This window comes from Lepidochelys olivacea (genome assembly GCF_965140295.1).
Source record: "Lepidochelys olivacea isolate rLepOli2 genome assembly, chromosome: 1".
NCBI classification, from domain to species: Eukaryota; Metazoa; Chordata; order Testudines; family Cheloniidae; genus Lepidochelys; species Lepidochelys olivacea.
In genome coordinates, this window is record NC_140411.1 from 58,880,986 (window position 1) to 58,903,014 (window position 22,029).

At 42.8% G+C, this 22,029-nt stretch overlaps 1 protein-coding gene across 2 annotated transcripts in view; it reads right to left on the reverse strand.

The window, feature by feature from the left end:
- Positions 1-7,232: 7,232 nt before the first annotated feature.
- PHF11 (PHD finger protein 11) overlaps positions 7,233-22,029 on the reverse strand; it is a 41,342-nt gene continuing 26,545 nt past the window's right edge. Inside the window, exons 6-10 of one of the 2 annotated variants that reach the window (XM_084650192.1) lie at positions 21,255-21,313; positions 14,987-15,053; positions 12,543-12,665; positions 10,834-10,905; positions 7,233-8,366 (exon numbers count right to left, since the gene is read on the reverse strand). In XM_084650192.1, the coding sequence (XP_084506318.1) occupies positions 8,233-8,366; positions 10,834-10,905; positions 12,543-12,665; positions 14,987-15,053; positions 21,255-21,313 (455 nt within the window). In that variant the 3' untranslated portion in view covers positions 7,233-8,232. The remainder of the gene's footprint in view (positions 8,367-10,833; positions 10,906-12,542; positions 12,666-14,986; positions 15,054-21,254; positions 21,314-22,029) is intronic. The other variant, XM_084650191.1, reaches the window with a different exon arrangement.

A 22,029-nucleotide genomic window follows, 5' to 3' on the forward strand; every position in this document is an offset into this window, starting at 1 on the left:
ACTCTGCCAGTACTTTCAATGCCAGAGGCATTTGCAGCAGCAAGGGATTTGCGCTACTGGGGTCAATGTCTTTGGTCATACAGGAGCTGTCAGTAGCGGTACTGATGGAAAAGACTTCTGCAGGCACAAGGCCTCAGATAGTTTGGTGGTGTGGCAGCTAATGAACGGAAAAGGCAGGGCCAACAGGGACGGACACCTAAGACCAAGGATGCAAAAAAGTTAGACCTCTTTGGGAGGAAGGTCTATTTGACGGGGTCTCCAGCTCAGGATCGCCAATCAGCAGGCACTCCTGAGCAGGTACAGTTTCAACTCCTGGGACTCTATGCTGAAATTTAAGGAGTTGCTGCCTCAGCAGTCAAGATGAGAGTTTGCAGCTCTCGTAGAGGAAGTCAGGTCTGTGGCAAAGGCGTCACTGCAGGCAGCCCTGGATGCGGTGGATTCTGCAGTCTAATCCATGGCTTTGGCTGTGGCTATGCAGAGAAGCTTGGGCTTGCCACATGAGATCCAACAAACTTTGCAGGACCTGCCGTTTGAGGGGATGTCGCTCTTTTCTGATCAGACAGACGCCAAACTTCACAGTTTAAAGGGCCACAGTGAAGTCCTTGGGCCTTCATACACCAGCCCCAATGAGGAAGGCACTCTAGGCCACAATAGACAGCTTGCTTCTTCCCCCGCCTGTTCTACAGGACTATAGCAGGAGGAGGAGAAGGGGCTAGAGGAGGAAGCCTCCCCTCATAACCTTCATTTGTATGTGTGCCTGCACCCCCAGACACTTGGCAAGGTCAAAGCAGGCTTTTTGATGGGAAGTCCAGGGATGATGTACCAGGACAGTTTAAGGATCCAAATTCCCCATTTTTTATAGACCGGTTATCCCACTTCTATGGGCGTGGGCCTGTATTGCCTTGGACCAGTGGGTGCTACGCACAATAGCACTAGGATACATCCTTCAGTTTTGTTGTTCCCTCTCTTTCTCACACCTCTTCAGGGACTCTTTTCATGAGCAACTTCTAGCCCAAGAAGTGCAATTGCTCCTAAGGATGGGAGCAGTGGAAGAGGTTCTGCCATTGTTAAGGGATATTTCCTAATCCGGAAAGCCAACAGTGGTCTGAGACCGATTCTGGACCTGTGAAACCTCAACAAATTCATGAAGAAACTGAAGTTCTGCATGGTCTCCTTGGTCTCTATCATTCCATCCTTGGATCCTGGGGACTGGTACACTGCCCTTGACTTAAAGGATGTCTGTTTCCACATTGCTATCTTTCAGGGACACAAAAGGTTCCTCAGATTTGTCATGAACCATTTGTACTATCAATTTACGGTGCTCCCATTCAGTCTCTCGGCGGCCCCTCAGGTGTTCACAAAATGTAATGTGAACCATTCCAGCCTTCCTGAGGAGACAAGGGGTTCAGATATCCGTACCTCGGCGACTGGCTGATCAAAGGTTAGTCCAGACTTCAGGTAGAGGCAAATGTGAGACTAATACAGTCAACCTTCCAAAACTTCCAACCCCACATAGCAGGCAGGTGTGAGTCCTTACAGACAACACAACAGCCATGTTCTATATCAGCAGATAGGGTGCAGCACGCTCCTCTCACCTGTGCCATGAGGTACTTCGCTTATGGAAATTTTACATAGCCCACACAATTCACCTTGATGCCTCCTATCTGCCGGGTTTTCAGAACAAATTAGCAGATCATCTTAGCAAGGATTTCTCCAACCACCACAAGTGGTCCAGCTGCCCAGAGATCCTACAAGTAATTTTCCCAAATATATCTATTTGTAACAAGGCGAAACAGGAAGTGTCTCCAATTCTACCCTTTCCTGGGCCACAGTCTAGGATCACTGACAGATGCCTTCCTCTTGCTTTGGACGGGTCATCTATTCTGTGCATACCCACTGATTTATCTCATACACAAGTTCTTGCCAAGGATCAGATGGGACAGAGCGCAAGTCATCCTGATAGCCCCAGCCTGACCACACAAGCACTGGTTCACAATGCTCTTGAACCTGTCAGTAGAAACATCAATCCGACTACCTCAGGTTCCAGACCTGATATCCCAGGACCATGGTTGCCTCTGTCACCTGAACCTTGAGTCCCTTCATCTCATGGCCTGGAAGCTCCTTGGCTGAACCCCTCTGAGCTAGCATGCTCCAATTCTAGTTCAAGAAGTTCTTTTAGGGAGCAGAAAGCTGTCCATTAGAGCTATATATGTGGAAAGTGGAAAAGGTTCTTGATCTGGCCAGCGCAGAAAGGTGTCTCACCCACACAGTCATCAGTGCCATTCATTCTGGACTACTTGCTACACCTGAAGCAGCAGGGAATATCGGTGTCACCTATTAGGGTCCACCTGGCTGTAGCTTCAGCTTTTCACCCATGGGTGAATGGCCAGTCCATCTTTGCAAACTCTATCTGCAGTCAGTTTCTCAAGGGACTTGACAGGCTGTACCCCCAGGTACGTCAACCAATTCCGCCCTGGGATCTCAAGCTGCCATTGTCAAGGCTCCTGGGTTCCCATTTCAATCCATTGGCAACATGTTCTCTGCTCTACATGTCCTGGAAGGTGGCCTTCCTGGTGGCCATTACTTCAGCCAGAAGGGTCTCAGAGAATTAAGGCCCTTACTTCAGAATCTCCATACATGGTATTCTTCAAGGACAAGGTCCAGCTACATCTTCACCCAGCCTTCCTCCCAAAGGTGGTTTCACGATTCCATAGTAACCAAGACATATTCCTTCCGGTCTTCTATCCAAAACTGCATGCCAACAAACGAGCAGAGGCATCACTCATTAGATGTCAGACGTGCACTGGCCTTCTACGTAGAACTAAATCATTTTGGAAAACGACTCAACTTTTTGTGGCTGTTGCAGACAGATGAAGGGTCTTCCAGTCTCAGCCCACAGAATTTCATCGTAGATCACGTCCTGTATCTGCGCATGCTACAACCTGCCGAAGGTTCCTGCTCCAGCCTTGATGGCACACTCCACACCGGCACAAACATCTTCAGCAGCATTCATGGCACAGGTCCCTGTTCAGGACATCTGTAAAGCAGCAGTGTGCTCTTCAGTCCACACTTTCGCGTTTCACTACACCGTCATTCAACAGGCTAGAGACGATATTGGGTTTTGCAGAGCAGTGCTACAATCTGCTTGTCAGTGAACTCTGAACCCTCCAGCTACATCTGCTTGGGAGTTACGTACATGGGAATGGACATGAGCAAGCACTCGAAGAAGAAAAAATGGTTACTAACCTTCCATAACAGTTGTTCTTCGAGATGTGTTGCTCATGTCCATTCCAAACCCCCTCTCCCCTCATCCCTCTGTCAGAGTTAGCTGGCAAGAAGGAACTGAGGGACTGGCAGGCCCTATATACTGGTGTTATGAGAGCGTGACTCCAGTGGGCACCAGAGCTGACCTGACGGATACTACTGAGGGAAAAACTTTCCGGCAGTGGTGCTCAGGTTGAGCACATACCTACACTGGAATGGAAAGGAGCAACACATCTTGAGAACAACAATTACCGAAGGTTAGTAACCATTTTTTCTGCCAGTGTTATGAGTCAGTTCCTTTGTATATTACAGCCAGAAACTGGGCTCCAGAATCTCAGCTTTCCTTTAAAGTGCGTCTGTCTGTCTGTCTTATTCTGGCCTTATGGTTGTCCAGTACTCCTACCAGAAAGGAGATTCTGAGCTTGGGTGCCTGGACAATATTGCAGGAGCCAAGGCCTGGGGAACAGGTAGGCCTACCTGGAGAGCATACACACTGAAAAACCTGTTCTTAAAAAAAATCACATATTTACACCTGACTATTCAAGTACGAGCTAGTTGTTTGTGCCAATAAGGAATATTTGATGGTGGTAGAATATTAGGAAGAGACAGGTATTAGTAACGGGTGATTCGATCATTAGAAACATAGATAGCTGAGTTTGCAATGAGCGGGAGAACTGCATGGTGACTTGCCTGCCTGGTGCAAAGGTTGTGGATCTCTCCAGGCATCTAGATAGACTTATCTGAAGTACTGGGGAGAAGCCAGTGGTTGTGGTACATGTAGGTACCAATGACATAAGGAAAAGTAGAAGAGAGGTCCTGGAGGCCAAATTTAGGCTGCTAGGTAAGAGATTGAAGTCCAGCACCTCTATGGTGGCATTCTCTGAAATGCTTCCAGTTCCACGCGCAGGGCCAGTTAGACAGGCAGAACTACAGGGTCTCAAGACGTGGATGAGACGATGCTGTAGAGAGGAGGGGTTTAGATTTATTAGGAACTGGGGAAACTTTTGGGAAAGGGGGAGCCTATACAGGAAGGATGGGCTCCACCTAAACCAAAATGACACGTAAAATTAAAAAGGTCGTAGAGCAGTTTTTAAACTAAGGACTGGAGGAAAGCTGACAAGTGCGGAGGAGCATGTGGTTTGGACAGAGACACCCCTTAGGGGAGGATCTATTAATGGAGATTCTGTATGTCCTAGTAAAGAGGAGAGGATGGAAGATGATAAAATACAGGTAGGATCTGATGAGAAACAGTCAAATGAAAAAAGTCCCATTCAATTAAATCATGTAATGGCAGACAGCTAAAAAGTGACACATTTTTAAAGTGCTTATATGTCATGTCCATGCTAGAAGTCTACATAATAAGATGGGTGTACTAGAGTGCCTCATATTAAATGAGGATATTGATATAATAGGCATAACAGAAACTTGGTGGAATGAGGATAATCAATGGGACACAGTAATACCAGGGTACAAAATATACTGGAAGGACAGAACAGGTCGTGCTCGTGGGGGAGTGGCACTATATGTGAAAGAAAGTGTAGAATCAAATGAAGTAAAAATCTTAAATGAATCAAACTGTACCATAGAATCTCTATGGGTAGTAATTCCATGCTCTAATAATAAAAATATAGCAGTGGGGATATATTACTGACCAGCATGGTAATAGTGACTGTGAAATGATCAGGGAGATTAGAGAGGCTATTAAAATGAAAAACTCTAATAATAATAATATAATCATTAATGGGGGATTTCAACTATCCCTATATTGACTGGGAGATAGGAAGGAAGGATGGCCTGGTATGGTATTGCCACCCTTCCTTCTATTCTGCTGCCTGCAGAACTGGGCCCACAGTCAACAGCTGCCACTCTCCAGCCGCCCATCTTTGAAGGCAGCAGCGCAGAAGTCAGGGTGGCAAGGCGTGGTATTGTCACCCTTACTTCTGCACTGCTGCTGGCTGGGCACTGCCTTCAGAGCTGGCCACCTGGCCAACAGCTGTCGCTCTCCAGCAGCCCAGCTCTGAAGGCAACTCCCTTTTGGGTCAGGACCCCCAATTTGAGAAATCCTGGCCTCTCCCGTGAAATCTGTGTAGTATAGGGTAAAAACACACAAAGGCCAGATTTCAAGGGGGGAGACCAGATTTCACAGTCGGTGAGATGTTTTTCACGGCTGTGAATATGGTAGGGCCCTAGGTATAAATAGCAGTGTAGATAGCGAGGCACAGCTTAGGTGAGTAGAGTACCCTACACACCTGAACCTTAGGGTATAAACCCTACATGGCTCTCTCTGCCCAGCAGTGCTTCCCCCATCTACAGTGCTACTTTTAGCAGTATAGTGTCTTGCTACTGGAGCCATTCCCACTGCAGCAAAAGGCTCCGGCAGCGGGGTAATTAATTAAGCCTTTGAAAGGCCGCCATTAATCATTGTTCATGGGTTTTCTGCCACCCAAATGGTATTCCTGACCAAAGTTAATAAAGCCAAGCCTTGCCTTGCTGCATACGGACACATGAGGGACACTCAGGGAGAGGCTGAACATACAAGCTGACCCCGTGATAGGGACTGGAAAAGCAAGTCCTAGGGACAGCACAAGGGTGGCTGCTATCTGGACAGCAACTATCACTGACAGGCAGACAGACCAGAATGGTCAGAAATAGGGGTTGTAAAAGTCACATTCCCCCACTCTAAACTGGGAACAATTTTATTGAGGATATTGATATTCAGCTAAGCGTAAATCTAGATGTTAAGCAAACAGTTTCTTTTGTTTTAATACTACTTTTTAAAATCTTGGCTTTGTTAAAATTTGTTTGTATGGGTAATTTCAGAGGTGTCTCCAAAGAAAATAAAACCCAGGAACCTCTAAGGAGAGGCACTGAAAAGCAGAGTTTCTGGACCATACCATACCGTCTCCTGTGGCCCTCTCTCCTCCACCTGGGTTAAGAGGCCTAGACAAGGCATCCTGTCCCTGTGGACTGAGTTGCTGTTAGGCTGTGGTGAGTGAACACAAGTGGGGAAACTGAGAAGACAAGAGTTGGCCGGGGTGAGAGTCACACTGGATAAAATTCTGTTTTCCACAGTTGCTAAGGAGCCTAAGTTTTCCTGAAGTTCAATAGCCTTATACTCTTAACCACTTGGGCAATTTTGAAAATATTGCTCAGTATCATTACCCAAGTTCTTGCTACTGTGCGTATATCTATACTGGAGCTGGATGTGTCATTTCTAGCTCATGCAAATTTATATGTGCTAGCATTGCCCTAGCTAGCTGCAGCAGCACAGGGAAACTGCTGGAAACAATCCCACCCAAGACCCGGGGTACCTAGGTGATGAGCCTGCCTGCTGCCAGTGTCGCCACGGCTACACTGCTATTTTTTAGCTAATTTGATCAAAGCTAGTGTGCATGTCTGCTCGAGCTGGCAATTACACCTCCAGTGTTGACATAACCGTCGGATATAGATTTGAAAGCCGACCACTGCAACAGGAGAGCAAGACTGCCATTTCTAAAGAAACTTAAGGGCATTAGGTGCCCAACCCACATTTGAAAATTAATGGGATTTGGGATCCCACCCATTAGGAATCTTTGAAAACCCCACCCTAAATTCAAACCTAGCACAAGTAAAATTAGAACTATGAACATGCACAGGGTGTTATGTACATTTGCCTGACATACTAATATTCTAGCGCTTCTCTGTCTAGCAGCTTTTCCACAGAAGGGAGAGATGAAAGACTTGTTGGAATGCTGGTAACTTGCTTTTGTCCTTGGAGGTAACATCTTCAAATATATCCACCTAAATACACTAAATCTATCAATCCTTCAATTCAGGACTCCTGTAGCATATTTTGGCTGTCTACAGGCAACCAGTAGAGCTATGCAATGGAACTATTAATTTACACTAATGACAGAGTGCGTTATTAACTTTGTAAAGTAGTAAGTGAAGTGTAAAATGCACTAAAATATACTTAGTTTCTTAAGTGTAGTTTAATTTCATTTATTTCATAGTACAGCTACAAAGGTTCTTTAGGGTATTTAAGAATAATTAAATCTTCATATGAATCTCCTATTGTACTGTCTCTTCCGTTAGAGCTGAGCTATGAAGTATGATGAAACCAGGGGTTTTGTGAGAATCAGCAAGGCTGTGGATTAGCAGTGAGAACCTACAAGGCTGTACCGTATACAACAGTATTTTGGTGCATAAACTGATTTTGTCACTAGTTTTCTTCAATATACAACTTTCTTTACAAAAACATTTTATTGTCAAGTTTTTCATTAACTTGCAATTTTGTAACTAAATGTACTGCTTTTCTGTATTCAAACAATTTTAATATAATAAGACAAAATAACACATGGAAGCCATAAATGTTCTTACTGCAGTATTTGACTCCCTAACTATTTTACACAGAATGATTTTTCAGAGGATGATCACCAGCCAGCCTCAGGTGTTTGCAAGCAACTAATGGGCACCACCTCTCACCATTGCAGTTAAAACAGAACTACTTAAACATTAACACACCGTAAACTGAGAAAACTTAATTAAAAAAAAAAGTCTGCTTCTTTGAACTCAGAAGGCTTCTTCAAGTGCAAGTCTTGTTAAATTCCTCTTTGGAAAGCCTTAACAATTTTTAATAATGATTTTGTCTGCTATGATAAGCAGACATTGAATCACAGACACATCACGTGATAGGGGGCTGCCGCAACTGAAGTGATTTTAAAAAGTGGCTTGTGGAGTATTTTAAAAAAAGCTTGTATGGAAGGTATTTAAATTTAAGTGTTTATCACTCCTTGAGCCACAGTAAAAATTAAAAAGGAAAAGGACAAATGAAGTTATTGCAAAAGTGAGGTATAAAATAGTAGTAAAACACCCAATTGTTTTTCTGTGCGCCCCTATCTTTGAAAGTCACTTTTATACACTGACCAGATGCAGTTTCTGTCAGTAGAAAATCTTTAATATGGAAGTTGATATCAAGAGAAGTATTAGTTATTCAGACACTGAACTAGATGCACTAGCTATATTTTCCTGGAAAGGAATTACTTTTAAATCTTGCAGGAGCTCAATCTGAGTATCCAGTCTTTTCCGGGTTTCCAGAAGCTCCTGAAGTTTTTCCTCTGTTCCTATAATAAGGAAAAAAAATATATTTTTTTTCACAGTAAAGAACATAAATATATGCACATTCAAATTAGTAAAGCCACAGGTATCACTCTATTGCTAGAGTAAGAGTTGTGACTTCACATTAAACCCCCATACCTTTCTCAACTAAAATTTTTTAGGCTAACTACTACTATGCTTGGTCTCTACTAAAAGGTGAAATTTTACTTCATTTGAGCAAAATTAGTTTAAGCACTGGAGTTCTAGAAGGGGGGGGGAAGAATACTTTGTGCATATGTTCCATCAGAAATTATTCTGTCCTATCTGAAATTATAATAACATACTGAGAGACTTAAATCAAGCCAGGTTTAAAAATATTGTGTTTTTTAGGTTTTGAACATTTCAAGTTGCTAACACTGTACATGAGAATAATTGTTCTATTTTCAGGATCCATTTGTTAGGGACTCAACTGCTGAGGTCATACATGCCATCTTTAAATATGTTAAATGCTTAAAACAGCTTCCTTTAAAACTTGGATTGTTTTGTAGATCTGAGGTTTTAAAAAACTGACAGGTTTGAAGAAAGTCAGTTCAGTAACTTTGAATGTTTGAAGTTAGCAAATATATCTGTACCACACAGTACAACTGACACCTCTATTGTATAAAGGCCAATGCATCATTAAAAATACACCTTTTTCAAAGGCACATGTACAAGGTGAAAAGTACAATTGCAAATTCAACTTTTAAAATGTCTGGAATTTAACTTCATTTTTCACGTGACACTGCTGTTATGTTATCTTTTGCATTTACATTTCCTTGACTTTAAAAGGGAAGCAAATAGAGCAATTAAATCACAGTGCACTCAGATTCATATTGATCTTTATTGGTAATAAATGAGTCAAGACTGCATAGTCTTTCATGCATGTAAGGAAATTGTTAAAGAATGAGTCTCTAATGGAAGTGCCCTGCATTAATAATGAACAGAAAAGATCTTATGGAACATGCAAAGTGCCATGGTTAAGTGTTCACAACCTTGAAGTTACTGACCAGATTTTGTTCAGAACTTGAATTGATTCCCCCCACCCCATCAATGAGATCTACAAAAAGATAAACTTGAAGTTCCTAGCTTCAACCAAGTCACTTATGTCACACACAATAATTTCAATTTTAAGAGAGAGGTAGAGTGTTTTCTTATGCTTTCATACCTCAAAAACGGGGAAGTTATTTAGCTCAATTGGGGAAAAAATGCTTACAGCAGCTGGTTTTGAATGACTGTCTGACCAATTAGTTATGGGTAAAGATACCTGGTTAATTTAAAAGTCCTAAACACTTTTTTTTTTTTTAAAGGCACAACATTTGTATTTATATTCAGTGGTAGCCTAATATATATGACACTTCCAGTTTCCATTTACCTCAGTGGGATTTATAGATACTCAGCCCTTCTGCAAATCAGGCCATCAGATTATTTAAGAGCGACTTGGCTGCTGCCCTAGGTCCCAGCTATGACTGAAAAATACTCCTTTTTGTGCAGTCAGATTTAGCTTGTATATTCTCATGACTTCCATGCTGTTTCAGAATGCCATACAGTCAACACTGAAGGAAGAGCGGGGAAAGGGCCAAATTTTCAGAGCAGCCTTCATTTGGATGCACATGCTCCAGCTCTAATTTCCAAAGCATCTATCATCTTGTTATCAAAGCACACTGGTATCCATGCTCAGAAAAGTTTTCAGGTAGGCATTTGCAAAGTTGTGCATGCACAGAGACTGAGCAGAGACTTCTTTGAAAAATTTGGCCCAAAATACGCAATAGTGTATTTTCTCCCTTCTCCTTGATATGCTGTTTTCAAAACTGGTTGTTCCTGTAAACGCATTAACAAATACAGAGCAGAAGGGGAGCATAGTTCTTCCAATACACTTCAGCCACCTTCTCAACTATCTTCCTCTTAATTTCCCCCATTTTCATTCCTTTCCCTCTGCTTTTTAGATATCTTTCAAAGCATCTTATTGTTAGCACGACTTCTAAATAAGTACCATTTAAAGTGGGTGGAGCTCCCTGAATTACCTATTACAATCAGGGAAGGAGAAGGGCCTGTTTAAACTGTCAGCCTGAAAGACATGACTTCCGTCTAAAACGATTGGCTGAGTGGGGGCCTTGGAGACACATAGGAGGAGAAACAATGCATTGGGAAATCCTGTGATATCAGGCAGAGGCAGGGTCCACTGATCAAGAAGTCATATGTGGTTCTTGATACTCAAATAGTTAAAACCAGAGAAAACCCTCTTGTCCTGCTTCAAATCAGACAGACAAACCTGTGCAATATTATGTTTCTAAGGATAGTGATGCCAATGATTTCACCTGGGTGTTTATACAGCATTAAGAAAGCTTTGATTTTAAACTGATACTATACCATAATCATCATAGGAATAACCTTAATTCTAATAACTATTTCTTTGGGGGAGGGTTACTTTATATAGTAGCATATATATTTACATACCTGAATGAACATTTGTAAGTATATTTTCAAACAGGCTACAGTCAAAAAGTGATATTACTGTTTCCTCGTATTCTAGGGGTTGGAAAAAAAAGTTGATTTACTGTTTCATGTTAACACAGAACTTAAAAATTGCACAATGGTAACTACCAATCTGTAAACTTCACCAGTTGTTTTAGTTATGAGGCTTTTAAGATCAGAAAGCTAGAATGCTGGGAAAAATACTAATCTCCCTTCTGCTATTTTATACCAAGGAAGAAGTGTCAATTTCACAATTTTGCTTCCCTAATTTCCTATGGAAAATAAGATATAAATGGGATTCTCATTACATTTAACCTACAGTCTGCACCCCATTTAAATAGGAGCTGTTTGTCTGGTAACCAAGTTCATGTAAATGTATTTAATAAGTTTTAAAATCTAGTTTATTGCAATACCTCTGGGACCATGTGCCAGATGATAGAAGTGGCTGGATGCCAATTTAATTGCTATTTGCAAATCACATGACATGAAAGTGCCCAGTCGAAGAGGCTAATAAATTGTTTACATTTCTAAATGCATGAAGTGACTTTGTAGCATCCTTAAATAGTGTTTATTAACATAATATATTTAAATTAAGCTTTAGTGCCAGGTTTTCCATCAGTAAAACACAGATAATGCTTACACACCTCACATGGATGTTCAGAGGATTACTTACTTCATGTTTATAAGGTGCTGTGAGATTCTAAAAATGTGAATAAGTATTTTTTTTATTACTTCTGGCAACTTTTGCTATGCAAAAACTTCTCTTATGAGGGAGATTTAGTTAATTGGGTTATTTCTCTTTCCTTAACGGTGTCGACTACATTAATATTGTTCATTCCCAAAGGATATATCAGTAGACTATTTTGAAAACTGAGAAGGCTAATCCCACAGAGTGAAATTTGAAATTCTCTTTAATGTTGCTTTGTCCATAAGATTATTAAGGTGAGTTGACTGCTTCAAGAGCAGTGTTTTGTACAAGTACTGTAGCTATATCAGAACCTCCAATATATTTTAAATTAATGTTAATCTAAATAATCTATTACAAGACTTAATGCATTCATATGCAATTTTTTTCATATACTGTAACTATCTTTAACAGAGATTGCTCATCCCTCTGTGATGAAATAAAACACAACCCCAGTCCAGATAAAATCTTCACAACCCTTCAAACACCCTTTTCTTAAAATGCTTGGTACAGCTTGCAGTGTCCCTGGGATCTGGCAGACTAAGCTATGTGTGTATCTTGGGGGAAGGAGCTTGTTTAACAAATTCCAGACTTGAGGCGCTTTCACAGAGAACGACTTGTTGGCAGCTCCTTGCCCCCATGCCACTAACACCCTACTGAAGTAGTATAGCAGAGGAAGCTAACCAAACCGTTTAGGGCTCTAAAACGGTGAACATGATCCCGAGTTAAAGGTACCAAGAATTAAATAAAAAGAACAGGAGGACTTGTGGCACCTTCGAGACTAACAAATTTATTAGAGCATAAGCTTTCGTGGGCTACAGGCCACTTCATCACATGCATAGACTGGAACATATAGTAAGAAGAGATTTTATATATATATATACACACACACACACAGAGAAGGTGGAAGTTCCCATACAAACTGTAAGAGGCTAATTAATTAAGAAGAATTAAATGGCTGAGCTCAGCATCTGTCCAAAGCACAGTTCCTATGTGTTCACAGTACCTGTTTCTGAAGTGTTGTCATCCATCAGTTTTTCCTTTGCAAGGTGAAGTGTGTCTAGCATTTCTTTAAATATACCATCCAGAAGTCCAGCCTGCTTGCACTTCCTAAGAAAGTCTATTCTTGCTGTTAAAATATAGAACACACACTTTTACTGAAATTGTGTCTCAGCACAGTTACTGTAGTTCATTGTATCTCAAAGCCCTCTGCCCTAATTGTAGCAGCTCCTATTCGCCCTCTCCTGGATGCAACTGAACATGGCTAAACTAATGGCTATTCAAGCAGATTCTCTTGCTGTTCTAATTCTACCTCCTCAACCCTTTCAGACGAGGCACGAAAGAGTCAAAAGCCAATAGGCGCAGTGCCAGGAATAAAACCCTCTCAATTCCAGGCAGGCAAAGTGTGTCACCACAATCCTTCATTAGATTCATATTCCTCCATGCATCTCTCAGTCTGGTAAATCAGATAGCTTTCACTACATCCTCTCTCAGTGCTGCTGCATGGCTTGATCAGGAAGGGGGAGAAACAGTTCTAATAAGGAACACTTTGAACAGGATTTGGCTGAAGAGTAGCATCCATTCTTGAACATGGATCTTCCAAATGACACAGCAATTAACTTGCCTTATTGCCGGTCCACTTTATATGGCAACTTTGCGGCTGTTGGAAAACTAGGAAAATATATGTACCCGTTTTTTAACTAGTCTGTCTCAGGACTGTCATTAATTATGCTAAAATAAATGGGCTGTTTGAAAGGAGGGACATGTGTACACTTTGTATCAAAGTGTGAACGCCCTTTGTTTTGAAAAAAAGATAAATTGTCTTTATTTGAAGGGTTTGAGTAAAGATCTCAGAAGAACGTATAACAAATCCCATTATTAAAGCATGGGTCCTCAATTAAAAGAGCTGCTGAGCACACATGGGCGACTTTGGGGAACACACCAAAACCAAAAAATTACTATTTGCTCTGTGTTTGTTTCTTTCGCAGGACATTTTCATGAAAGCAGGCTGTTTTACAGGATTAGTTGCGCCTGCAGTTTTTTTTCCCCACTTCATGATCTTAAGTTTTGACATCAGTTACTTATTGTGAAGAGGATTATGAGGATGCAGGTCTAAGGATTAAGACTTCAGGTGAAGAATAAATTACAGGAGCAAGTGTCAGAGTTAAAAAACTAATTTATATATAATTTTGTTATTGGTGGGAGAGTGAGAGAATGAAAGTACAGTTCTGCTTATACCAGATATCCTATAATATACAAATAAAATGTTCCAGCATTTTCTATGAGGGTCTTTTGCTTGTTGAAGTACAGTTGTAGCTGTAACACAGAGTAGTATCATTTTTAAAAAAAATACATGGTAATGTATTTCAAGCACACTGAATTTAGCCACCATACACAGCAGGTAAATGCCACTTTTGCCTCTTTAATACAAACTCTCTCATTATTTGGAAGAGTAATCCCAATGGGTAATTACAACAATGCTTTTTGTGCAGTATAAGACATTGGAAAGGAATGCTATCTACTAAGCAGGCTGCTCGACAACTTGCTTTACTATAAAAAATGCAATTACAACAGCTAAATCTAAATAAAACACACACATTACAATGCATTTTATAATAACTGCATGGTGGCCTAAAACATTTGAGGGGCTGGTTACCAACCAGCAGTAACTGGAAACATCTTTGAATAGTTTTTGTACTGAAATGGGCTTGACATCTTCTCACCTGTACTTTTAACTGGCTACTGGCCTCGTCTCCTCATCTTGCTAGCCACAACTAAGGGGATGTTCATAAATTAGGTAACACATTTTGGTGACTTTCAAGACCCCCCTACCCCTTTGTAACACTCTAACAAATGAAGAATTAAGCATCTAACATCCCCCCCCCCCATGTGTTATATAACTTATGAACAGCCCCTACAATGGTTACCTCAACTTCTGGCCCCACTAACCCATGTCACACCAGCCTTCTCAATAACTCTGCCGCCTATTCCTCCTTGCCCTTTGAAGGAGGCTAATGTTAGTTTTCCAGCTAAGAGTAATTTTCCTTTTTAAATGTAATCTCATTTCACAGCTGGAGGGACGGGAGGGGGCAGAAGCTGAGGCATCCATGTTTGCTGTGGGCCTATGGCTGAGGAGTTCTGAGACCAGCAGCCATTCAGGGTCAAGGGATTATATAACCGCTGGGGAATAATTGACTCTTCTTGGATATATTAATGGCCCTCAGCCAAAGCAGTGGGATTTGCTTCCTGCACAATTATTTTGCAATCACACAGCTGTTCTGCAAATTGGAACCCCGCTCCCTTTCCAGCGTGCAGAGAATTGGCTAACTGAGGAAAAAAAGGAAACGTATAGTTGTGAGTCAGCTGCTAGGTGGTGACCTGACCTCAGACTGGCCATTTCAGTACAATTTATTATCGCATCGTCATCATAATATTAATTATTTGTCAAACCTTTGTGTTTGTTATGTTTTTTCCTTAAAAGTCGTAAACTATTTTCTGCTGCTGTCTCTTCCGTGCTCTGTTGAAAACAAAACGAAACACTGTACCAACTGCTTAGAGGAAAGAAAAAAACGATTTCTACATTTACTAAGGCTATGTCTACACTACCGGCCTTGCAGTGGCGCAGCTGCGCCGCTGTAAGGTCGTCTCTGTAGCTGCTCTACGCCGGCGGGCGAGCACGTGCCCAAAACCACCCCCAACAAGCAGCGGCAGCCATGCTGGCAGGAGCACCTCCACACCGGCACTTTTGTTGGTGAAACTTACGTTGGTCAGAGGTGGTTGTTTTTTTTTCCACACCCCTGGCCGACAAAAGGTTTGCCAACAAAAGTGCTAGTGTACACAAAGCCTGAGAGAGAAAAACGGCCAGTATTAAAATGGTTATACCCAGTTTTTCCAAAGTCATTTATTCTGTTTGTTTACAGTCAATTAAAAAGTAAACAACTAAAGAAGGACAACAAAAATAATCTGACTAAAAAAAAAAAACCCTCTAAATTGAACACCACCCTTTTCTATTTTTAGTGTTCTGTTCTCTGTGAATAACCAAAATAAACCCATACCGATAGGATCTGTAACTGAATTTATAACGTGCAGTGCTGGTATAATAGAGGTACCATTCTAACATTTAATCCACAAATCCATAGAAGTGGATAAGGTGTTAGAAAGGCATGAAGCTGTTGGAAAAAAATTTACACTTTGGACTATTCCAGATGATGGAGGTGTTTCTGGTTAGTCCTGTGACAAGTTAGTTACGCTGAATTAACTAAATGCATATGGAGCCCTTCTGCGCCTTATCTCCTGTCTGCATTCATTTCTGAAGTACTGTAACACGGGGGAACTGCGGAAGCAGCACTGCATGCATACTGGGCCAAATTCATCCTTGGAGTAATTCCACTGTTTCGTAGTCCAGAGTCCCCTACATTTCTGAGTGGCTGGACTGCTGCCCTCCTCTGTGCAGCTCATGGCGGTGGATAAAAGTCTTGGTGCGGCGTGCACTGGCCATGCCCCCTCCATTCCTGCTTGCCGCCATATTGTCTGCCTCCACGGCAGTTTGTGGATGGTGCTTCTATTGCTCCTGCCTATTTTCTTCTTTCCAGGGTTCTGTTTGGTTATTTTTAGGGCAGTGGTGAGCACTGTTCTCCCTCTCTAGCCTTTCCCTCCTCCCTGGGCCTGTTCACAGTTGGGTGACATAACCCACCCTGAGCCTCCTCTGTGGTACCTCCCTGCTGGCTCCTTTGCTCCTCTCAGGCATGGTAAAGCAGCCTAAAAAGCACCAAATAAAATCTAAATGATGCTCCATCTGTGAGGCAGCCTTCCTGGGCTTGGCCAATGATGAGTTGTACCCAGCCTTCTGTTCCTAAGTCCATCAAGTCCCCGGGTTATGAGTCAGACAGGTATGCAGGGTACCCCATGCACCGGAGCAGCTGAAATGCCAGTGTGGGGAAAATGGAGCAGGAATCTCTGGGCAGAGCAATGAGAGGCTCTAAAGAGGAGGAGGACCCCAGCCAGCCAATTCAGGGGTGAGTCCCAAGGGGCCCCTGAAAACCAGAGAGGAGATTTGTGGGGCCACAAATTCTGCCCCCCCTGCTCACAATTCTTAAAGTGGGTCCTGAGTGCCCAGGGAAAAGAAGCAGGGCTCATAAACAGCAATCCTCTTTCCTAATTCAACTCGTAGGGCTCTGGCATTGTATCCTCTCCTCCCCTCCTTAGGGGAATCGGACCCATCGTGGGAGGACTCAAAGAGAGTTCTCTTGAGAGGGCTTCAGCCCCTTAGGAAGGCTAGCCACAAAAGGATTAGCAAAAGCCTCAAAGAGCTCATATGCTCTCAAAGTGTGCAAAAAAAGTTAAGAAATCAAAGAAAGGAAAAGAGAGGAAGAAAAAGCACAAAAGATCCAGGAGTTACAAACCCTGACTCATCTTCCTCCTTCGCTGAGGATGGTGAATTGTTGGACTCTGACACCAAATGGGACCAGGGAAAGCAAAGATTCCCGCCCCACCCCCCCGCAAAATTTGAGCCCATATGCAGCAAAGTTGTCTCCATTATTCAGATTCAACCCAAACAGACTCCCACAAGTAAGCCTCAGAATACATTTCTCCCCTCAAAATCATTCCTGGAGCTGCAATTCCCCTACACTCCTCCTTTGAGGAAGTGATCAGGGAAGAATGGGATAAGCCCAATGAGGGCATTCACATTAACAAAAATGACCTTGGGTTCTGTACGATTCAGGAACCAAAGACCCTATTCAGAAATACCAAAGGTTGACCCCTCTGTAGCATCCCAAGTAAGAGATATGGTTACCCCCTCAGAAGGGGAGTCTGATCGTAAGAACCCCACAGATAGAAAGATGGAGGCCACTCTCAAAAAAAGTCTTTGAGGCCTCCTCAGCCCCCTCAAGGCTTCCCTACCAGCCACCTGCCTTGCAAGGACATCTCTTTCCTGGTTGGAAGATCTCAGGACCTTTAAGCGTAGAGATCACCCTGACTTTGGCTCTATTTTAAAGAGTTTTCCCAGCAACAGCATTCGTAGATGACGCCTCTATGGATGCAGTGAGATTCTCAGCCAGAGCCATGCTCGGTAACCAGTTGCCACCTATGGCTCTGACCCTGGAAGGTGGATACCCGCTCAAAGCCACGTTTCTATAACCTGCCAAGTTTACAGACTTCCTTCTTTTTTGGGAAAAGCTAGATGAAGTAGTGGCAGACAGCATAGCAAAATCCAAACAGTCTCTTCTGATGCCACATAATGGCTTCAGGAGAGAGTACAGACTGGCCCTCAGACAGAGGTGCTCCTTTTAGCCTTCATCCTCAAAGAAATACCAACAAAGGGAAAGCAGGTTCTCCAAAGGTAAGCCACAGAACCGAGGTTTGAGGTGAAAGTTCAGAAGGAATCCCACCCCTCCCAAAGCTGCTTTATGGTAAAAACTGCATAGGCCTCTGCCCAGAGCTGAAACTAGGGGGTAGAATTTCCCATTTCCTGGAGGAATGGGTTGTATCAATCACAGACAAGTGAGTTAGGGATACACCCTCGAGCTATGGGCTCTACCTCATCTCTTCCCCATCCAGTCCCCCAACTCCAACAACCCTAGAAAGCACAGTCTGATCCAGAATGAGATATCTCATCTTTTAGATATGGGCATGATAGAGAGCATCCCCTCAGAAGAAAGATTCTCAGGGTTCTATTATTCCATCTTCATTGTTCGACAGCGCACAGGGGCAATCCAAGCCATTCTCAACCTCCAAAGGCTCAACAAGTGGATGAAGAAAATGAAGTTTTGGATGGAGACCCTGGCCTCTACTGTGTCATCCCTGTTCCAGAGAGATCTTCTGACTTCAGTGGATCTGGTGGATGCATACCTCCATATTCCTATCAGACTGTGCCACCACAGATTTCTAAGGTTTGCTTACGGCAGGTAGCATTATCAATACTGGCCATTCCCGTTCGGCCTGTCTTCGACCCCCAGGGTCCTTACAAAGATGGTGGTGGCAATTGTAGTCAGACTCAAGTCACAGAGTGTCTACACGTATCCTCTCCTGGACCACATCTTTAGCAAAGCTCCATCCCTGGCAACAGAGCCACATCCCTGATGCTGAATCCCCTGCAAGTACACGGCTTTGTTATCAATGTCAAGAAAAGCTCCTTGACTCTGTCCACCAAAATAAGTCACCTGGGAACGTACATAGAGATTTTAATAACAAAGATCTACCCATCACTAGAAACAGTGCTTTCCACATTGTTCTGGAGCTGCAAGAGGCCCACCAGAGCACTGGGTCTTCAACTGTGAGGCCTCCTAGTGTCATGCACAGAGGTCACTACATGGGAACAATCACACAGCAGGCACCTTCATAGCTTCATCTTAAAGATGTGCGCCCATTCCCCAGAACACTGGAAGGATCAAGTAAAGATCCTGACGCTGGTGCTCAGCTCCTGAAAACTGTGGTCAGCCCAGGGCAATGTCCGCAAAGGTATGCCCATACCCCTTCCAGATCTTCTGGTCCTCACAGCTGACACCAGCCTGGAGTGCTGGGAAGCACACCTTGGAACCCAAACAGCTCAAGGCATCTGGAGCCTGGAGGAAAGAATAAACCTGGTGGATCTAAGAGTAGTAGTAGACTACACAAGAAGATCAGACTCCCTATTCATATCTTCCCATCCGAAATGGGAAGAGCTTCCAATTCAGCCATTGCTAGATGGATTATGCTATGCATTTTGGAGGCTAAAAAGGCATCAGAATTCCGGTCTTGGAAGGGATCAGGGCACACTTCATGAGATTTCTGCGTGGGCAGAAAGAGAAAATACATCCACACTGGCTATTTGCGAGGCAGCCACCTGCTCAACAGCTACTACCTTTATCAAGCCCTATCAGCTGGCCATCCTGACATCTGCAGAGGCTTTCTTTGGCAGGAAGGTTCTGCCAGCAGTGGCCCAGAAATTTAATCCTTTCCGCAAATCTGATGAACGAGGAGGGATACCTTTCTTTCCTTTCTTCTTTCTGACCTTTTCTAGAACCCTCCTGACATCTGTTCACTGCTTGCTGCTTCTCAGACATCCAGAATTGTGGGCTGAAGAGCGGAAAATGTCTTATTGATCCTTCCATTTCTGCGAGCAGTGTCTTTCACAATTCTACCCACCCTGAATGGCTTATGAGCCAAAAGATCAGATGCTGAGTGGGACAGCTTTGGAATAACTCATTTGCCAGCAAGTATGAGCAGAGGGAGTGTGACCAAAGCACATGGTTCCAAAACTTTGATCTGTCTCTGATAGCTACAGAGGAAGGGAGCAGCCCAGGCATCCAGAATTGTGGGAGACTTGCTAGCAGAAGGCAAATTATGGGTAAGGAATTTTCCAGTTTAAGTGGATTTACGGACAGAGATTAATTTGTCCCAGTAGGCTTATCTACCAATCAAAGTAGTACTTGGAAAGCTGTGGATTCTCCCTCTTTTGGTCTGCCTTTAACCTCAAGATCTTGGGGGTTGTAGCAACTATTCGTCTGCTGAGGAAAGCTTGATATGGCTTCCTCTGGAAACTGTTAGTAACTCTCCTCCTGTCTGCTAGAGGGGATGTCACCATGCACAGAGCATCCTGCTCTCTAGACGGCCGCCTGCTGCTCTTCGGCTGAGAGCCAGAAGAGGGAGCTATGACTTTGTCCTGAACGCTGCTGATCTGTGTGGCAGCTGCACTGCAGCCAATGAGAGTCCTGTGCCAGCACCGGATTCTTCATGTTTAGCATGTATCAAGACATGAGTCTGCACGGCCTGTCCCTTTAAATATCTTCACAACCTTCGGCGCCACTCGGGGTGCTGGGCGCTCCCTTTAGCCTTTTTTTTTTACCCATAGTCCATCTATAGGTATATTGGTAGTGCACTCAGGTGGAATCTTGGCCCCCCTGAAGTCAATAGGAGTTCTGATGTGGACTTTAATGGAGCCAGAATATCACCTTGAGAGTCTAAATAAACTGGAGTTAGAAGTCTGCTTCACAAGAGGTACAAAAAACGCAGGCATGTTTTGGCCTATGGCCTTCATGAGAGTCCAGAAGCAGTCTCAAGTCCAAGACTGTGAGAGAACCTTCATGTTAAGACTTAAAATCTGCACATATAGTTGTAGTTTCTCAAAGGAAGCAGTGCTAGTTGAAATCAATGCGACTTATTACAAATAAAGAGATGTAACTGCGCCCGATGCTGCCATGGTGGTAATGCACTATTCGGCCACGCAAGACCTCTGTGTTTAAGGAAAAATCACTTTTCCCCTATGCCTCAGAATCCTAATGCTCTGGTATGGCCAACTGTCATATCAGCTGATGGTGTGATGGCATCTCGTGTGTTCTCGTGCGTCCTGGTACTTTACAGAAGAAATACAACTCAGGAGAAAAAAAACTTTCTGTATAAGTCAAGATCACAGTCACGGGGCCAAAATCACCCTTGGTTTAAGTGGCCACGATTCCAGTGCAGTTGCACCAGATGACACTGGGAGCCTGTGAATGTGAAATGTATTGCTTCAATGGAATGATAAGACTGAAGTAAGGAATGAGAAGCCGCTGCATAGGAAATGCGGCTGCTCCTGTGCACAAAGCACAAGTCGTTGCCTGACTTCCCATTTTTGGAATATGCTAACACAATCTCTTGCAGAAGTCTAGCTAAACTTGTAACAGCACAAAGTGGACTCCTCCATGTCTTTAGATACAGTGGTGGTTTGGGTTTCAAATAAAACTACTTGGATTCAAATTACCCTTTTTTCCGTGAAGGTGGAAGATTTCATTCCATGCCTGTTCCTCTTATTGTCTGCATCTAGAAATCAAGAGACAATTCTGTAATAATGTAAAATTCTTAGACAAAAGATAGGTCATTTCACACTTAATTTTGGGATCTCTATTTCTGAGGACTATAAAGGCAGACACTTTGGATAATAGTCACAGTATATTTTAGCTTCCCTGACTTTCTGACATTTCAGCTGGATATACATTATTTCCATGAAATCTAAAATATTGCCTAATCACTAGAGCTGCCTTAAAAGACATGTAAATCATTGTACATTTCCTCTAGGATTTCCTTCCTCCTAATTTGATTATAAAGTAAACGTCAGTCTTTTAACTCTGCATTGCAGAGTGAATTACCCCTCCCAAGCTAGGGTTTACAGAAGGAAGTAAAAGGTTTATTTAAAAAAAAAAAAAGAAAAACTTCAAATAAGAGTCATTATAAATAGTTCAGAAAGCAGTGTTAATCTACAAATGAACCCATGTTTATTTTAATACAACTCATGACTAGAACTACTTTGTGCATGTAAATTTACTCTGAGATATTTAGCATATACCAGCTCATATACAGTGGTCTTTCAAACTTTAACCAAGCAACCTCCTGAAAAACTCAGGAAAAAAATCCTATACAGAAACCAATTTACTTGTGTGTCAGATTTTTGTTTTTGTTTGTTTGTAAAGTGTTTAATAACGTTTACATAAAAACAGGATCTTTGGACTAGAAAGTTCACCTGCTCCCACTTTGTATTT